General features: G+C 37.6%; 1 protein-coding gene across 39 annotated transcripts in view; it reads right to left on the bottom strand.

Annotated features, from left to right (window-relative positions):
- RIMS2 (regulating synaptic membrane exocytosis 2) overlaps positions 1–18,156 on the bottom strand; it is a 612,755-nt gene that overhangs the window by 427,310 nt on the left and 167,289 nt on the right. For 38 of the 39 annotated variants that reach the window (XM_045050079.1, XM_045050046.1, XM_023248368.2 and 35 more), the window contains one exon: positions 3,234–3,544. In XM_045050079.1, coding sequence (XP_044906014.1) covers positions 3,234–3,544 — 311 coding nt within the window. Of the gene's footprint in view, positions 1–3,233; positions 3,545–18,156 lie in introns of those variants that run through there. The other variant, XM_045050063.1, reaches the window with a different exon arrangement.

Raw genomic sequence — 18,156 nt, 5'->3', positions numbered from 1 at the left:
TAAGATATTCTTAGACGCCTCACTACTGGCCTTCACTACAAGTATTGGCATCACTTGTTAAAAATACAGATTTCAAGCCCTACCTTAGGCCTACCGAATTAAAATCTATATTTTAATAAGATCACCACATTATAGTATGTAAATTAAAGACTGAGAAGCCACTGGGCATTCCTGAGGGGCATGACAAAGGGTAAGCCAACTGTACATAATTTTTTAAATGGCTATTTCAAAACTTATTCTGAAATTAAAAAAAAACATATTTGAAAACCTCTAACAATATTTTACCTCCAAATTGATAATAAGTATTTACCATTTTATGAATAAACTAATTAAGTAAATTCTTATTAACTAAAAACTAAGATCTAGGGCCAACTGATACTCATTCACTCAATAAATACTAAGGGTCTATGCGTAAAGCACTGTGCCCAAACCTGGGAGGGAAGAGGTCATAAAACAGGTCAAAACTACCCCAGAATGCGGTTAAAGATCAATCTGAGACGCCTTAAAAGAAAAATAAGTAACATACTTTTGTACCTGTCAAACACAATTCTAAGATCCACAGAGATTTAAAATAATTGAATCAAATCTTCTCTTTTTGTGGCCACCAGTTTCTGAATGGTATTGAGGAGACAAATCACTAATAATACTTTAAACTGAAGTTATATTCCTTATCAGTAGCTCCATTTCACAGTCCAACTCAAACTGCTCAAAGATCCACTCTGGTAAGAAAGAGAATAGATACGGACAAAAAAGGAGCAGAGAGATGGGGGGGGGGGGGTGTTACCCAGACAAAAAGGAAGGAAAGAAAGAGAGAGAGAGGCTAGGCGGCAGACAGGGAGAGAGCAGAACAAGAAAGCAGGCTTAACTGAAATAATTTAAACAGTAACAAAAGAAAATGGGCAAAGAAAGGAGACATTAGCAGAACAAAAGAGCTAACTACTCTCTAGGGTAGGAGTTGGCCAACAGTTTCTGTAAAGGGTCAGAGAGTAAATACTTTAGGCTATGAGAGCCATATGGTCTCTTGTAACTACTCAACCCTGGAGATGGAACTGAAAATAGCCATAAACAAGAAGTAAATGGAAAGGTATGGCTGTGTTCCAGGAAATCTTTATTTACGGAAGGGGGGGGGGGAGGAGAACAGGTGGCAAGCCAGATTTGGCTTCAGGGCGTAGTTTGCTGACCCATGACCCACCCCATGCCCTAGGGGAAAGAATTCACTGGGTTCATACATACACACTTAACAAAACAAATTGCTGTCGAATCTGCATTTAATAATGATAAAACAAATGCTCTTTTTTTTTTTGCTGATAATACTTTGCCAATGAAAGAAGAGTTCAGAGATAATATTGAAAGATATGTTTGTTCTCATCACCACCTTCTACAGAGATTAGAGATGTGCTTCTATCTTCCTTACAGAGATGAATTAATCATTCATAAACTTACTGGATTTATTCTAAACGTCTACAACTTCCTGATGAGATACATTCCAAAACGTAATCGTCTATTATGTGACCCAATGTTTTAGTATTTCCCTTTATTCTTCCTGAACCTACCTTTCTAAAGTCCAAAGGAGACTATCTCATGCATCTATCTAGTTTTTACAGAATGTGTCTATGCTCTCACTATTCATTTGACTTATTCATTAAAAATGTGTTAGAAATTCTTTAAAAATTCTATCTCCATTGGTTATCATCTATCTTTTTATCCAAGTTCATATACCATGACCATGATAGTTGTCATTTTACAGACTTTATTGATTTCTAAAGTCCTCGTATGACAGACACTGCCACGGTCCCAGTCCACACTGCCTCATCATCTACCAGTCCCTGCATAGCAAAGTCGTACTATATCTCCCTAAGTGCTTTCTCTGGCCAAAAGAACCTGCTTGGAGAATGAGTTCCAAAGACTTAACACCCTCCAAGAACAACCCTAGACCGATAACAAAGGAGAGGTAGGGTTTATAAATACCTCATCTCCTTGCCCATGAGGTAAGATAACTCTGAGGCCATTCTACCCTGCCTCTGGGAAGTCCCACTAAAATTGAGACTCGTTTGCCAAAAGAGGTAATCTGCTCTTGAATGTGCAGTATTGTGTTTTTTCTCTTAACTGGATCATTGCTCACTCCTCTACACGTGGTGTCTGGGATTGCCTTCCAAATTATTTTGTCTGCCTAAGGTGGACCTCAATCAAACTAAGAGGGTCCTCTAAACTTAAAACCCTTGGGTTCCTGAGATTTTAGACTGAGACATGTTCAGAGTATTTCAGCCATGAAACCACCACTGTTTTCCCCAAAGATAGGATTACCTTGTTTCATTTTTGCTAGTTTTCAAAAGAACTGGTGAAGCCATCATTTTATTATTCTCACAAGACACCGCGGCACATTACGGTGGCAACTTTAGGCACAATATAAGGTGACTCCCAGTTGTCTTACCTGTGATAAATGAATGCTCAGAACCCAACATCCTATTAGTATAATTATAGATTTGTTTTTCCTCAAATGCATGACTTTGTACGTAGTCACACAGAAATGTATGGGCCACTTCTGGACAACAGAAATAGTATAAACCAGATGTGTTATACAGATTTTTTTAGTTTTCAATTCAAATAGGAATACGGTATAGAAAAATAATCTTCCCATGAAATTTTTTCATTCTCCCCTTTCAAAGGTAGGAAATATAGAACCATAAATACTATTTATAGTCTCATATTTTGAACATGAAGAAGCCAACAGAATTGATCCCAAATAGCCCACAGATACAGAAAACTCATGAAACCCTTTTGTCTATTTGCCTCCTTGGGAAACTACCTCCACCTTCAGCCTAACGTAGAAGTTCTAGAGACATCAGTAATTTTCCCCATTCTCTTACCTCCCACTTGTGGTTAGTCTGTTCCATTCTACCTCTCTAAAATGTCTTAAAACCGTCTCTTCTTCATTCCCACTGCTCTTATCCCAGTCTGCCTTTCCTATGCCAATAACCTTCCATCTAGTCTGTTTTATTTCATTTCTTCATTCTGGAAAATCAGATAACCTAACGCTCCCTCATTAAACCTAACATTGTTCAAACCTCTAATAGCTCAAGTCCTAAACATCACTTTCAGCATTTATATAAAACACATGGACATTTACATGACATTTAGATAACTCGTTGCCTAAACATTTCAATGTATTTGTATTTCTGTTTGGAATGAAGATTAAAAATAATGTTTACCTAAAGATTAAACAAAATGTTTACCTGTCTGAAGCTATGTCACTGGCAATTTGGTGCTTCACTCCTGACCCATTTTTAATAGAATCCTGTCTTGTGAGCCCATGAGATCGACTTTTCTCCACTGCAGGTACAGATAAGTCACCTGAGGGTCCTTGGAACTGGGCCTGCTCATGCAGTTTTGCCTTCTTCTCCTGAGGCGCCTCCTCGTTCCGCAGTCCTCGGAGAACCTTTTGATCAGGTTGCTGTGGTGTGTTAGATCCACTGTTATAAAACCATGCTCCTGATTTAGTGAGGATTTCTTGTTGTTTTCGGCACAAATTACATACCCACATAACCTGCACACGAATACACAGGGAAAAAGATTAGTGTTTCCAAAAGTTAAAACACAAATAAAAAGACAGTTCAAACCAACAAAAAATTACATGGTTATCCTTTCTCAGGTTAAAATGTAATCCAGACTAAATGCTAATATTAATTCTATCACATACCCTTTCTTTTAATTTTGTCCGAGTAATTATAATGAAACAATGCTAACTGACAGCAGAAATACGAAACAAGAGCACCAAATTACTAGTTGTTTATCTGTAGTCTTTTCAATTACTTTTTATTTAAATGAGGAGCACGGTATAGTATAGGGAAAATGGATTTTGAGGCTAGACAGACTTGGGTTTAAATACCAACTCCAAGATTAGAAACTTTGCAACCTTGAACAAGGCAATAAACCTTCGTATCTATAAAACTTAGCTTCCTTAATGATACAATAGAGAAATAGGGATGATAATGCTTGTTTTCCTATATTGTTTTGAGAACTGAAGGTTGGAAATAATTTATACAAAATGTCTAGCACAATGCTTGGTAGATGTTAGACTTCCAGTAGATCACCTACCTACCGGGAATGAGGCTAATCTATCATCAATTAACTATATTATAAGCTTCTTAAAGGGGCATTTATTTCTTTGAAGTAGCTCCTAATCGCTAACATAAAGCTAGGAACATTGTTGATCTTCAATAAAAACCTATTAGTTGCCCAATTTATAGAAGGACACTTGTTTTTATTCTTATTATAAGAAAAATTTACCACTGTAACCATTTTTAAGTGCTTAGTTCAGTAGTGCTAAGTATATTCACATAGTTGTGAAATATATCTTCAAAACTTGTTCATCTTGCAAAACTCAGTCTATTAAACAGCAAATCCCTTTCTCCCTCTCTCCATCCCCAGGTAACCACCCTCCTACACTTGAATTTTTTCAAGATCAAGTGTAGATATAGATATCTACATAGATAGGTTTTTCAGACTCTAGAAATCTAAGAATATTACAGCTGGTATTTGTGTGACCAGAAAATCTTCACCCTCTTCTAAGAAATCTTTTTCTATTAATCAGAAAAAAATAAAATTATATATTCATGAAATAAAAGGTGAGTTCATATTTCAAGTGAGTATTTTCTGATGTTTATGTCAAAACTGAATCTTACATGGCTCTCAAGATTAGTAAACACTTCTTCATATTTTAAATAACTTATAATAGTGATAGATAATTGCAGTAAAAAGAAGATTCATTATGGTGTTTTCAACTGATATAAGGATGTTTCTGTAAAATGCCATTTACAATTTTTAATTGCCCTTATTCTTGTTCATATTGCTTGTATAATCCATATCATGCATTGTACTTAATCATTTTTTATTATTTTGTTATCTCTTTGAACTGTATATACATTTCTTTTTTCCCCAATTAAATTCAAAGCTCACTGGGGACAGGGTTTATATCTTCTATTTGCATAAAGAGACACTATCAAGCACAGGACAGTAAGACCTTCTAATTGCTTGCTAACTTGAATTTTTTTGAAATCTTTCTCGGGGAAAGATAGTAAGATATCTGATATTATTACACTAAGATATATGTTTCACTGATTTCCAAAGGGATTAGTCATCAATAATGTCAACATATATGTGTGCCTATTTTTTTTATAATAAGAAAGCATTTTTGAAATGAAAATAACAAAATATCACTCAAAATTAAAAACAAAACTACCTCATAGTACAAATTTCTTTTGTTTTGAATGTTCATGAAATATATCTCTCAGAAATCAAATTTCAACCAAACTCTTCAGGCTTTTGATGCCACCTTGTGACAAAAGTCAGTATTGCAGCTCTCTCTTAAAAGTGAAAGGTAAACTAAATAATAGAACCACAAAATGATGTTCAAATAAAGTTTGAATCTCAACTTTCGTTTTATTTTAAATAAATAACTATTCATATTATAGTGATAATAGAAGCCACCTGATTTCACAATATGAATTCATCTGGAATAAGTCAGAATATTGAGGATTAATATCCTTTGTGCCTGCTAACTGACAATAAAACAGAGTTCGTGAGTCAGACAACTATCCAATCACGATCATCTGCAGAAACAACCTGCTTCATTATTTGTCACAAGTAGGTTACTTAACTTCTTCTGGAACAGAGATTCTCGAAGACTATCCTCTGGGACACACAACAGCATCAGGATCACCAGGCCCCATTCCAGACAGGAATTCTGGGACAGGACCCAGAAATCTGTGGGTTTTTTTTTTTTTGGTCAAATCCTACAGGTGATTCTGATGCCTGATAAAGTTAGAGAACCATTGGTTGAGGCAGAGATTCCCAGCTTGATACGAGGAACGGGTTACAGGTGTGCTCCCCAGTGACTATGGAAGGCCATGAGCCGCCTTCCCAATTTACCTCAGTGTGAACTATTCGGCATCCAAATGGTGACAGCAACATTCCTGTGTAGCCCCAAATTAGAAAAAGACTAGGAAGAACTGTGGGCCTCGTTTTCCTCATCTGTTAACACCCAGCGGACACTAATATGAGACAAATGAGCACGAGGCACGAAGGATGATGTTGGATTCCTGTTAAAGACTCACTGCGCTAACACTCTCCCTACACTCTCTGGGATACCCACGCTGGCTCCTTTTCTGACTAGACACTCTGTCCCCTCCTAAACTGCCAGCTCTTAGTAGTCTCATATCCTAATACCCAATTCACTTTCTTCTCTTCTTTTGCTATCTCCTCTCATTCTTGGATTAATAGTTTATTCATCTTAAAAGTTCAGTAAACAAATCCACTCACTTGAAGTAGTACAGAGGCTGACACTTTCACTTGAAGCCCCTCACGCACAGAGCAACTTAACTTATACACTGAGCATATGGGACTCCATCTCACAAACGCATACGCATATGCATATGTGACTTGTAACGAACTGGTTATGAAACTATTAATGTCTATTAGAGGTGAGTTATGTATCTATGAAACAAAATTAAACTAATTTGGGAATAAAATCACAGAGTTTTGTTAATGCAACCCTTTAAGCAGTTAGGTTAATCAGCAAGTGTGTATCATATGATGAAGGCTGTTAAAAAATATCTCAGTAATATGTACGCTTGGAAATAGTCATGGTTGGGGCCTATTAGTTTTGCTGATCTTCGCAAATATCAAACACACCGAAGCCCTGAGAATACAAAGACATAGCGAATTCAAAATTATAAGGCATTATTACCTTCGTTTCTAAATATGCCAAAATTTTCAAAGTAATATAGCAATATTAAGAGAAGGAATGCTCTCTAATGACCCAAATTTGCCACTTATCATCATACGTTCCACTTCACAAATATCCTTAGTAGGTTTGAAAGGGAGAAAAAAAATTAAGAAAAATTAAAAATGTCTTTAAAATTATAAAAATAGGGGCTTCTGGGTGGCTCAGTCTGTTGAGTGACCAACTCTTGATTTCAGCTCAGATCATGATCGCAGGGTCATGGGACTGAGCTCTGCATTTGGCTCCACACGGAGGATGCAGCCTGCTTAAGATTCTCTCTCTCCCTCTGCCCCTCTCCCTCATTCATGCTCTCTCTCTCTCTCTCTCTCTCTAAAATAATTTTTTAATTTAAAAAAGAAAATGAAAATGTAAAAATAATAAATTCAATAGCTAAGCCAAATACACAAAGAAAACAAAAACAAAATTATATCAAGTGCATATAATAATTTTAAAGCTCTGCAAATCCCTATAATTTCTCTCTAAATAGGGATAATAAAGAATACAGTAATTCAGGGAAAGGAAGGATTATTGGTTAGACTACAGACCAAGCTCTTAAGATCCGGCTAACTCTGAACAGAGAAAAGAATTTACTAGACTCCATTTCTAATCACTGCCAGCCTGATTACAAATGTGTGCATTAGTAAGAGAAGAATATAAATTGATCAGCTTATCTATCACATGACTAGAAAAACAAAAGATTCTGGCTATTAAACTTATTTCTTTTTTCCCTTAGAACACTGCATTTCTCACTCTCCCTTGTAGCTATGGATGGACCTGGCCATATGACTATGTTCTGGTCATTTGATTACAGGTATAATGATGTATGCCATTCCCCTGACCATTAAGAAACTCTCATATACTCCCATCACGCTCCCCATTCAAGACCCTCGGGGATAAAGGAGCCACAAAAAAGGGAGCCCGGGAACCTGAATGAGCAATTGGAAGAGAGCCCTCTGCTGACCAGCCATAGCAATGTGGATTTCACACAGATAAGAAACAGACCTCAATAATATTAAGCTACAGAAACTTTTGGAGTTTATCCTTTACAGTCGATAGCGTTACCTTAACTGAAAATCGTTTTAAGCTACATGCTGTAGTGAATGTGTATCACCAACGTAGCCTCTGTATGTGAAAAACAAGACCATGGGGGGGGGGGGGAAGGGGGAAAAAAAAGTTACAGAGAGGGAGGGAGGCAAACCATAAGGGACTCTTGGATACTGAAAACAAACTGAGGGTTGATGGGGGCTGGGGGAGAGGGGAAAGTGGGTGATGGGCATTGAGGAGGGCACTTGTTGGGATGAGCACTGGGTGTTCTATGGACACCAATACGACAATAAATTATATTAAATAAATAAATAAACAATGCATTACTAAACTCGCGTGTGAAAGCACTTTGGTGGTGTTCTAGAGCCAGCTTTCACTGAGTCATAAGGACCAGTTGTGCACATTTCTTCCCAACTGCACACTCAACAAAGTCATGTGGGTTAGCTTGAAATCAGCCCTGGTAGGTGTATTTAGACAACAGAAATTGGAAAATGCCACAAACCAGGGCTTTTTCTCACAGAAAACCAGTGGTTAACATTTATCAGCACACTACTGAATACAATGTTCCTACTCTATTCTACTAAAAGATTAATACTACATTCAGTATTAGTATACTACATTCGATATTCAGTATATTCGACTATGTTCCTACTATATTCTACTAAAAGATATATTCCTACTATATTATACTAAAAGATTAATACTACATTCAGTATTAGTAAATAAACTTGGATGAAGCTGTACTTTATCATAGAAATTAATTCAGACCATAAAATTCCAATTTACTTATAGACGGGCAAATAACTATTAACACTAATTCATCAATTATTTACTCATTCGTACAGTATTCACTAAATGCCAGACACTATGCTAAGAGCTAGTAAATACATTTCAACAGACAGACTTTGCGGTGTTGTGGGGGAGACAATAAGCAAAACAAATTTGAAGTGTCGTGGGGGAGACAATAGGCAGAACAAATAATTGCGCAAATAGTGTTTCAATTACAATTGTGGCAAATGCTACAAAAGGAATGCATTCGCACCATAGACCCCTCGATGCCTTCTTCTCCCCTGGCCCAGGCTGTATTTGAAAAAACAACAAGGATTCAGAAAAGATCCACAAGAGACCTGGAAATCCAGAGAGGCTCAATCCGCGTTACCCTGAAGTGTTCCCATCACCAGACCCACGATGTCTCTGTGTCTCAAAAGATAGAATTCAATGGAACTTGTGCCTACTAGCCGACAAGCCCCGGCCCCAGCACTGCCATGACAGATTTGGAAAGCTGAAGGACTGGCCCGTATCCTAGAGGGTTTGAGTTTTCAAATATGTTCCTTACGCAATTAGGAGATCACTGTAGTCTCTATAGAATAGGTTTCTGGATTGCAAAACAAAAATCAGCAACTTTTCTTCATCTGATACCCCAAGACAAACAGCAAGACTTTCCCAAATTCCCCATGAACTACAAGCATGGCCTCTCCAGCTACAACCACACTTGCAGGCTGAAGTGAAAAAAACACTATGGTGTCTTCCATTAGTCTCTCAGCAGATAGCAGCAGGACAGAAGAAACCTTAACCTGAAACATCTCCAAATCTTAGTTGTTGCAAACTCTTCTCTGTTACCAATTGTTGTAGCTTTGAAAAATCACTTGCAAAGAAACACAGCTTATTTCTTTACTTTTGGTCTGGTTTTCCTCAACAGCATACTAGCTAATTTTTTTTTTAAGAAACCACCCCTGTAATTTTAGTCTATTAAATAGCTCCTTTGGATAAATTCCCTATTTCTGATACTTCTACCCCTTTTCCTGCTGTTTTCCAAGGAAGTGTCTAGTTGTTCCATGGGGCTTCTCTTGCTGAAATCTGCAGCTCATCTAATTCATAGTCTGGTGCTTTTCAATTTAGACAGGATTGGGCTCCACTATTGACGTGATCTCACCTCAGCTCCCAAGGCACTGCTGACCCCTCTCAGTCCCCCAAAGAATCCTCCGTCCGGCCGTGGCTCAAGCTCTCTGTCCTGCAGCCTCTTCTGCAATGTCATCTCATCCCTTATCCCCCAGACTTCAGAACGGGGGGAGTGTCATGACAGGGACAGGCAGCTATTTTTGTGTCCTCCATGCCACACTGGAACTAAGGAAAGCTCTGGAAAGCTAATGCTGGCCCTTTCTTAACCATGATGCACTGCTGAATTCGCTCAGAAGTAGCTATGCCCCAGGTGGTGCTAGAATCCTGAAAAGTGACCTCTTCCAAGAACCTCAGATGTTAAGAAGGGTAAAGCTGCCCTTCATTTAACCAACAGGCATCCTCCTCCTGGGGCAACGCCTGGAAGGAAGAGATTAGAACATACCTCTGTCATCTAGCGGCCTCACCTCTGTCTTCTGTCTCCTTCCCCACAATGCACACGGGTAAAAGGGGCTGGCTTTTCCTTGACGTCCCTTTTCTGCATACCTACCACTGTCCCCAACTGCCTTCAGGCTTGAAGTAACAAGGTCCAGGCTTCTCATTTTGTAACTTCTCTTCACCCATCCATTGCCTCAAGGGCAAAAAAGAAAAAAGAAGCTGGCTTACTGATGAAAAGAATCCAAAGTGGGAGGCACTTCAAATATAATATACCTATTATACCATGATGTGAACATTGTCAGCTATGTTCAGAGATTAATAATTGCCTAAGTACAAAGCGTGGGCTAGATCCACATGCAAAGAGAGAAGTCCTAGGAGCTTCACGTTTCTGATAAAATAGCTAATTTCCTCTGTTCTGGGCAGGAGTTGTGGGAAGGGAGGCTGGAAGAGATAGAAAAGGAACCTAGCCCTGGCAAGGTGGTCCCCAGGGAATGTGACAATAGCCTATACTACCCAGAGTTGACGTTACGTGAATCATTTTAAAAGTGCTGAGTTTTACAGCAAAATTAACTGAAGTCAGTAATCTAAAAAAATAGCACCAAACATCAAGGTAGGAGGGCCTGAGGCAAACGTCAGAAACTAGAGAACAGAGCCAGTTTAGAGAGTCAAAAAGAACAATCTGTGCAATTGTTGGGGGGGGGGGAGTGGCGGGGGGGGGGGGATGGCAAGGGGTCTACTGTCTATAAGCTAGTTCCTTTGGAAAAAAAAAACTGAGAGCAGTTATCATAAGTATTAAGAGACTCATTCACTTTTTGAGTGTTCTCCAAAAAGAGTTATCAAACGAACATAAAAGTGGTTTCAACCTATTGAATTATAGAACTGAGGTGGTTAGATCATATGAGTACATATTTCCACGACCTTACAAGAAGTAACCAAGTAAGTTAGAAAACTATGACAATCAGATAATTGAGTAGCAATTTCAACAGCTTTACAATACCCATAGCATGAGGGGTCCATCTCAGGTTTTGGCAATTTGAGATGCCAAATATTAATTGAAAGATAGGAAATGATAGTGAAAATGAAAGACAGTTAAGTTCAAAATACAACGATTATATCACCATGCAGTCAATATTACTCAAATTTTAGATATCTGCACTATTTATTCAAACAAAACACCCAACTGAGAAAAAAAGAAAACACAGTTTAACTCACACTTAAAGCCTCAGAGAAATTAGAGGATTAAAAATTACAGCGAGCTCGACAATCCTGCCTAAACTTAAACCTTTATTCCTTCCTTCTACTTTACCTAAACTCTATTTTTCTCTCTACATATTAAAGTAGTGTGTTTTATGCCCTAATATTAATCTTAACTTTTAACATCTTTCTGTTAAAACAAACATAACTGTTATATAAAGATTTTTGTCTCTGCACTGAGAGTTTAGCTTCTAAATTTACACAGAAATAAATTAAGAGAAAAGAGATTAAACTCATAGAAAAGAGACCAGAGTTGTGGTTACCAGGGGCAGTCTGGATGGAGGAAGGTGGTCAAAAGGTACTAACTTCCAGTTATAAGCTAAGTACTAGGGATGTAATGTACAATGTTAGTACGACAATCAACACTGGTATACGATATAAAGTTATTGAAAGAGTAGATTCTAAGAGCTCTCAACACACGGAGAAATTTTTTTCTCTTCTTTTTATTGTATCTATACGAGATGATACTATCTATACGAGAAGTTAACTAAAGTTAACTAAAAATTTAAAATTAAAAAAGACAAATTCTACTGGATTGAAATGTTTACTTTTGAATAGTAAAATAATAAGATAAAGTAAAAAGAGAAACAACAATCTGGAAGAGGTTTTATTGCAAGGTATGCAGTTAGCAAAGGGTATCCATTCAGAAAATATGGAGAGTTTCCGTATTCAGTAAGAAAGAGACAAACATCACAATAGAATAATAGGTCAGGGAGTGAATATGCAATTCCACAGAGAAACCCAAGTCAACAATAAAGAAATAAAAAGGTGCTTAACCTCATCAGTCAGAAAATGCAAACTTACAACAACGAGCTACTATTTCACTTCCATCAGTTGGGCAACATTTAGAAGTCTGACAATACCAAACACTGGAGAGAAAGTAGAGGAACCAATACTCAGAAACGTTTCTCTCAAGATCTAAATTACTTCAACCAGTTGGGGAAGCCATTCTGCCATATCTAGTGAAACAGAAAATGGCAACCTATATACTTTATGACCCAGAAATCTTATATCTACCCCAGAGAAATTTTCAAGCATGCACAAGAAGACATGAACAGGTATGTACCTAGATCACCTAAACCAACATGACAAAGGATAAAGTGTAGCACATTCATGCAGAAGAATTCTATTCAGCAGTCAAAATGAATGAGCTGGGTTTTGATGAATCTAAATGTTGAGATAACTCTGAATATAGAGCTAGATAAAACGAGCTTCAGAAAAATATATACAGTATGATCCATACTATAACATTAAAAACCTTGCAAAATCACACACCCTATAGATTAGCAGCATATGTGTATCAAGTTAAACCATACAAATAAAAACATGGGTGGAATCATAAGTATTCAGACAATTGCTCTAGCTCTAAAAACAAGAAAAATATAAAACAAATATGGCAAAATACTAAGATCTGTATAAGGTTGGTATTATTCTCTAAACTTCTTGACAGTTTTGAAATATTTCTTTTTTTAAAGTTTAGCTATTTATTGAGAGAGAGAGAGAGAGAGAGAGAGCTGGGGAGGGGCAGGGAGAGAGAGGGAGGGAGAGAGAATGAATCCCAAGCAGGCTCCGCATCCTCAACACAGAGCCGGATGAGGGGCTCGAACTCACAAACCATTAGATGATGACCTGAACCGAAATCAAGAGTCAGACGCTTACCCTACTGAGCCACCCAGGTTCCCCTTGAAATATTTCAAAATAGAAAAGCAGGGGGTAAAAAGCAGGAGGAGGGATGGGAATGCATAGGAAGGAAAGTCAGACTAGTAACCAACTAAGGTTAATGGGACTAGTAAAAATATTGACTGATATTTATAATCACGAAAGTAAATATGTATTTAACATAAATATATGAGATAAATGAGAATCAATTACTGAATTTTCATAATTTTTTTTTAATACAGGATAGCTTATTTTCAGGATTTTTTATGGAGGGGTGTGAGTAAAAGAGTCAGACAATCATATCAAAGGTAACCAATTAGCTGTACGTATTTTGAAGTGTTATTTTTACTTTTCTTTTCATCAAATCATGTGATTTATTTTACAAACCCTGTTTTAAATTCAATGTTATCAAAAAACTAGAGAAGTGGTTCCCAAAGTAATCATTAAGAAGCTTTTAATAGTATAGTGATTATATCAGAATAGGTCATTGTTACTTCATAATAAATATTTATTTGAATTTCAAATCTCATTTTAATTCATAACTGCATTTCAAGCTTAAATTTCTCTAAGGAATTTTTTTCAGACAAGTCTTACAACTGAGCAAGCTTAAAGAAATAATAATAATAATTTCTGCAATTATTAAGTTTTCCCACTAGTCTGTGCTATAGCACTTTACTCAAGTTGAGCCCACTGGATCCTTTGGTTATTAGTACTACATTGTTATATCTTTTCCCTAAAAATAAATTAAATCTCAGTTAAAAATAGAGGAAATTTAACAAATTAAAAAGTGAGTTTTTAAATAAAATTTAACCATTTAACAAAATTTAAAAAGAGTATATTACAAAACATGATATAATTATTAATTTTTTTCCACTGCATACTAATTCAGATTCAAATACAAATGTCCTACCAGCTGACAGTTTTCTTTTCCATCATTTAGAAGAACTTGAAAGTTATGATTATAAATTACAGAATTATAAAATCATTTCAATAAATTTAAATTTAAATTATGATTTAAAAATGGGCGGAAGCAAGTTTAATTTTTGTTAAATAGAAAGCATATTCATATAGAAAGTTTCATTTAAAATGGAAAACAGAGGGGCACCGAGGTGGCTCAGCAGGTTAAGCATCCGCCTCAGGTCAGGATCTCATGGTTCAAGAGATTGAGCCCTGCATCAGGTTCTGTGCTGACATTGCACAGCCTGCTTGGGATTCTCTCCCTCTCTCTTGCCCCTCCCCTGCTTGCATTCTCTCTCTCTCTCTCTCTCTCTCTCTGTCTCTCTCTGTCTCTCTCTCTGTCTCAGAGTAAATAAATAAACTTAAAATATTTTTTTAAGAAAAATAAAATGGAAAACAGAACAGAACAATTTCTGAAGAGGACATCTCATAAAAGGAAGGAGGCCGGAACATAATTATACAAAGTTTAACAGAAGGTAACGATGATGGTGCTTCATTCAAATTGAGGGGAATTGGGAGAATAAAATTAGATGCAATACTAACATAATAGTAAAGAAACATGGTGATTTGGAAATCACTGAAACACTCTTGGGAGGGAGAAATGTTTAAGGAAGAGGTAGTAATTCAGAGAACAAAAAGTTCCAAGTATAAAGCTTCACTTACCTGTTTCTCAGATTCTTGCTAGTAATTCTTTAAAACTTTCAAGTTAAGGGACAAAACTATTTGGGATCTTCCACGGTTTCCTGTAAGTAAACTTCCAGAAGCCATAGACTACTATCTGGACTTCCTTTTGCAAACTGTATTTCTTGCTCCTGTGAGTCCTAAAAGGCAGTGACATCACTGATCACAGAGTCATGTAACCTACTTTGCAGCAGAGTTCAATATAAGGCAAGTCCAACTTGACCTATCCAAGGAAGATTTACTATTCTAAGACTTCACAATTCTAGTGTACTGATATTCACAACACTATCACAGCACAACAGTAAAAGCACAGCCTTATATCTAAGATTCAGTGCATTTGTATTTTGACTCATCTCAATTTTAACATGCCCAAACTGAATTCTAGAACTTCACCCCAAAACTGCTCCTTCCACAGTCTTACTCACAGCAAGCAGTTAATGGTGACTCTCAACCCTCCCAGTTTGCCTCAGGCCAAAAATTGTGGAATAATCTTTTTCTCCCATATCCCACATAGATTCCACCAGGAAATCTTCTTGGTTCTACTTTAAAATGTATCTACAAAGATGACAACCCGCCACCTCCACCACAACCAACCTGGTCTAAGTCACCGCCATCACCTGCCTAAATTATTGTAATAATCTCATAACTGGTCTCCCAGGTTCCACCCTGGTCTCACTTTTCCCATTAATCTATCTCAGCTAAACAGCCAAATACACCCTTCAACGTATTTTATAATGTAACACGCCGTGTCACATTTTGGGTCAGAACATTTAAATACTCCCCATTTGACTCAGGATAAGTGTCGACGCCCTTACAATGATCCAAAAGGTCCTCTGCAGTCTCCCTCTCTAATTCTGTCTCTCCCTCCCTGTCCCCACCTACTTGCTCTGCTCCAGCCACGCTGACTTCCTTGTTATTTTCCAACATGTCAAGCACGCCTCTACCATAGGACTTTTGTATTCACTGTTACCTCAATCTAGCCTGCTTTTCCCCTAAATATCTGCAACACTGACTCCCTCGTCTCTTTCAAGCCATTGCTCAACTGTCACTTTTAAGGCCATCCAAATTAAATTGCCAACACCACCCAGAAGTATCTAGATTTTATTTTTTTCCAGTGTATTTACACCTTCTTAATACTTGTTTATCTCTACTACTTATGTTGTGTGCATCTCCTAATTAGAATATAATCTCTAGAAAAGTAAGAGAGGTTTTTCTATTGTATTTTTTAAATGTCTATTTATTTTTGAGAGAGAGAGAGAGAGAGAGAGAGAGAACCAGTGGGGGAAGGGCAGAGAGAGAGGGAGACAGAGGATCTGGAGTGGGCTCTGTGCTGACAGCAGAGAGTATGATGAGGGCCTCAGACTCACTAACTATGAGATCATGACCTGAGCTGAAGTTGGACGCTTAACCTACTTAGCCACACAGGTGCCCCTGTTTGTCTGTTTTAGTTCACTGCTGCATCCCAAGTGCCTAGAAAATACCAGGACATGTTCAAGGAATGACAGTGAATTAATATTTTATATTTATACTACTTTACATATTACTTTAAAATCTGTTTGCTTAGCAAATTTCTACAATCCAAATACATGGGCTTTCATGAAATTGTCTTTAAGAAAAAATAAAATAACATTTAAGAACTTTCCAGATTCTTGGGGGGCCCGGGTGGCTCAGTCAGCTAAGCGTCCAACTTAGGCTCAGGTCACAACCTCATGGTTTGTGAGTTCAAGCCCCACATTGGGCTCTCTGCTGTCAGCACAGAGCCCACTTCAGATCTTCTGTCCCCCTCTCTGTCTGCCCCTCTACTGCTCATGCTCTCTCTTTCTCTCTCAAAAATAAATAAATATTAAGAAGAAGAGAGAGAACTTTCCAGATTCCACCTGTTTGTCACACTTGACTATGGTGATATTTGCACAAGTGTATGCATTTGCTCAATGCCATAAAATTGTTGAAAGATGTGCACGTTTTGTATAACAATTACACCTCAAAAAAACCCTGTTAAAACAAATTAAGAACAAAATTGTGGAACCTGCCAGCTATAATGAGCTGGGTAAGTTGCGAGCAGCAAAATGGTATACTAAACCAGTGCTTCTCAAACTGTACCGTGCATTCGAATCACCAAGGGATCTTGTTAAAATGCAGATTCTGAGTTTCAGATCTCAGCGGCAGAGAGATAGGGATTCTGCATCTTGAACAATCTCCCAGGTGATGCTGCTGCTTCTGCTGGTCTTCAGACCACACTTTGCAAAGCAAGGCTCTGGTTTGTAGCCCAAACCCTGGTACTCCTAATAACACCACCGCCCCAGCCACTGTTACATCACAACACCACTCCTGCTACTAACAACGAGAATAACAAAGATAAGTAGCATCTTTTGAGTTCTCCCCATGTTCCAGGCACTCCTCTCATTCTTGTATATCTGTTGTCTCATCTAATAGGCACGGATTGCCCTAAGTTCATGGAGGCAGAAACTGAAGATTGAAAGAGTTTAAGTCACATAGGCAAATGTCTTCCACCAGAGAAGCAATGCAGTCAGAATTCAAACCCCAGTCTCTAATGAACAAAGGACACTAAATTTGTCACATGAAGTCCATTTTAAGGCTCATGGAGCAGGCGATGTGGGTATCCAGTGTCAAATCTCTCTGACTCACATCTGACTCTAGGCATAGCCGTGGTGGACACGGCTGGGGACATTGGTGGGGACAGCCAATGAACCCAAGTCAACTTCATACCTGCTGGAATGGATATAATTTTTTTTTAAGGAAAATAAGAAGCGTTGGCAAAGATGTGGGAGATGTAGCCCTTGTACACCGATGGCAGGAACTTAAAATGGAGCAGTCACTGTGGAATAGTTTGGCAATTCTTCAAAAACGTAAACAGAATTCTCACATGACCCAGCAATTCCTGTACTAGGTAATACCCAAGATAATTGAAAGCATATATTCACAGAACAACTCATAAATGTGTGTTCCTAAAAGCATTATTCATAATAGCCAAGAAGTATAAACAACCCAAATGTCCTTCACTTGGTGAGCAAATGAACATGTGGTATATCCACACAATAAAATATTATTCAGCCATAAAGAGAAATGAGCTACTAATTCTTGCTACAATACAAATGAAACGTTACAGCATTATGCTAAGTGAAAGAAGCCAGACACAAAGGCTACATATTATGTAATTCCGTGTATAGGAAATGTCTAGAATAGGCAAATCCAGGGAGAAGAAAGTAGATTAGATGTTGTCTGAGTGTGCAGGGAGATAGGACTAGCTGCTAAGGTCTACAGGGATTCTTTTCAGGGTGATGGAAATGTTCTAGAATTTGTTATTGATGATTGTTGTGCAACATTGTGAATAGACTAAGTTGTATACTTTAAAACAATGAATCTGATGTTATGTGAATTATATCACAATTTAACAAATTCTTAAAAATACCTCTTCTAGGGGCACC

The sequence above is a fragment of the Felis catus genome, chromosome F2 (assembly GCF_018350175.1).
Source record: "Felis catus isolate Fca126 chromosome F2, F.catus_Fca126_mat1.0, whole genome shotgun sequence".
Lineage (NCBI taxonomy): Eukaryota > Metazoa > Chordata > Mammalia > Carnivora > Felidae > Felis > Felis catus.
The sequence above is the reverse complement of the archived record's forward strand: the minus strand, read 5'-3'. Positions and strand labels throughout refer to the sequence as shown.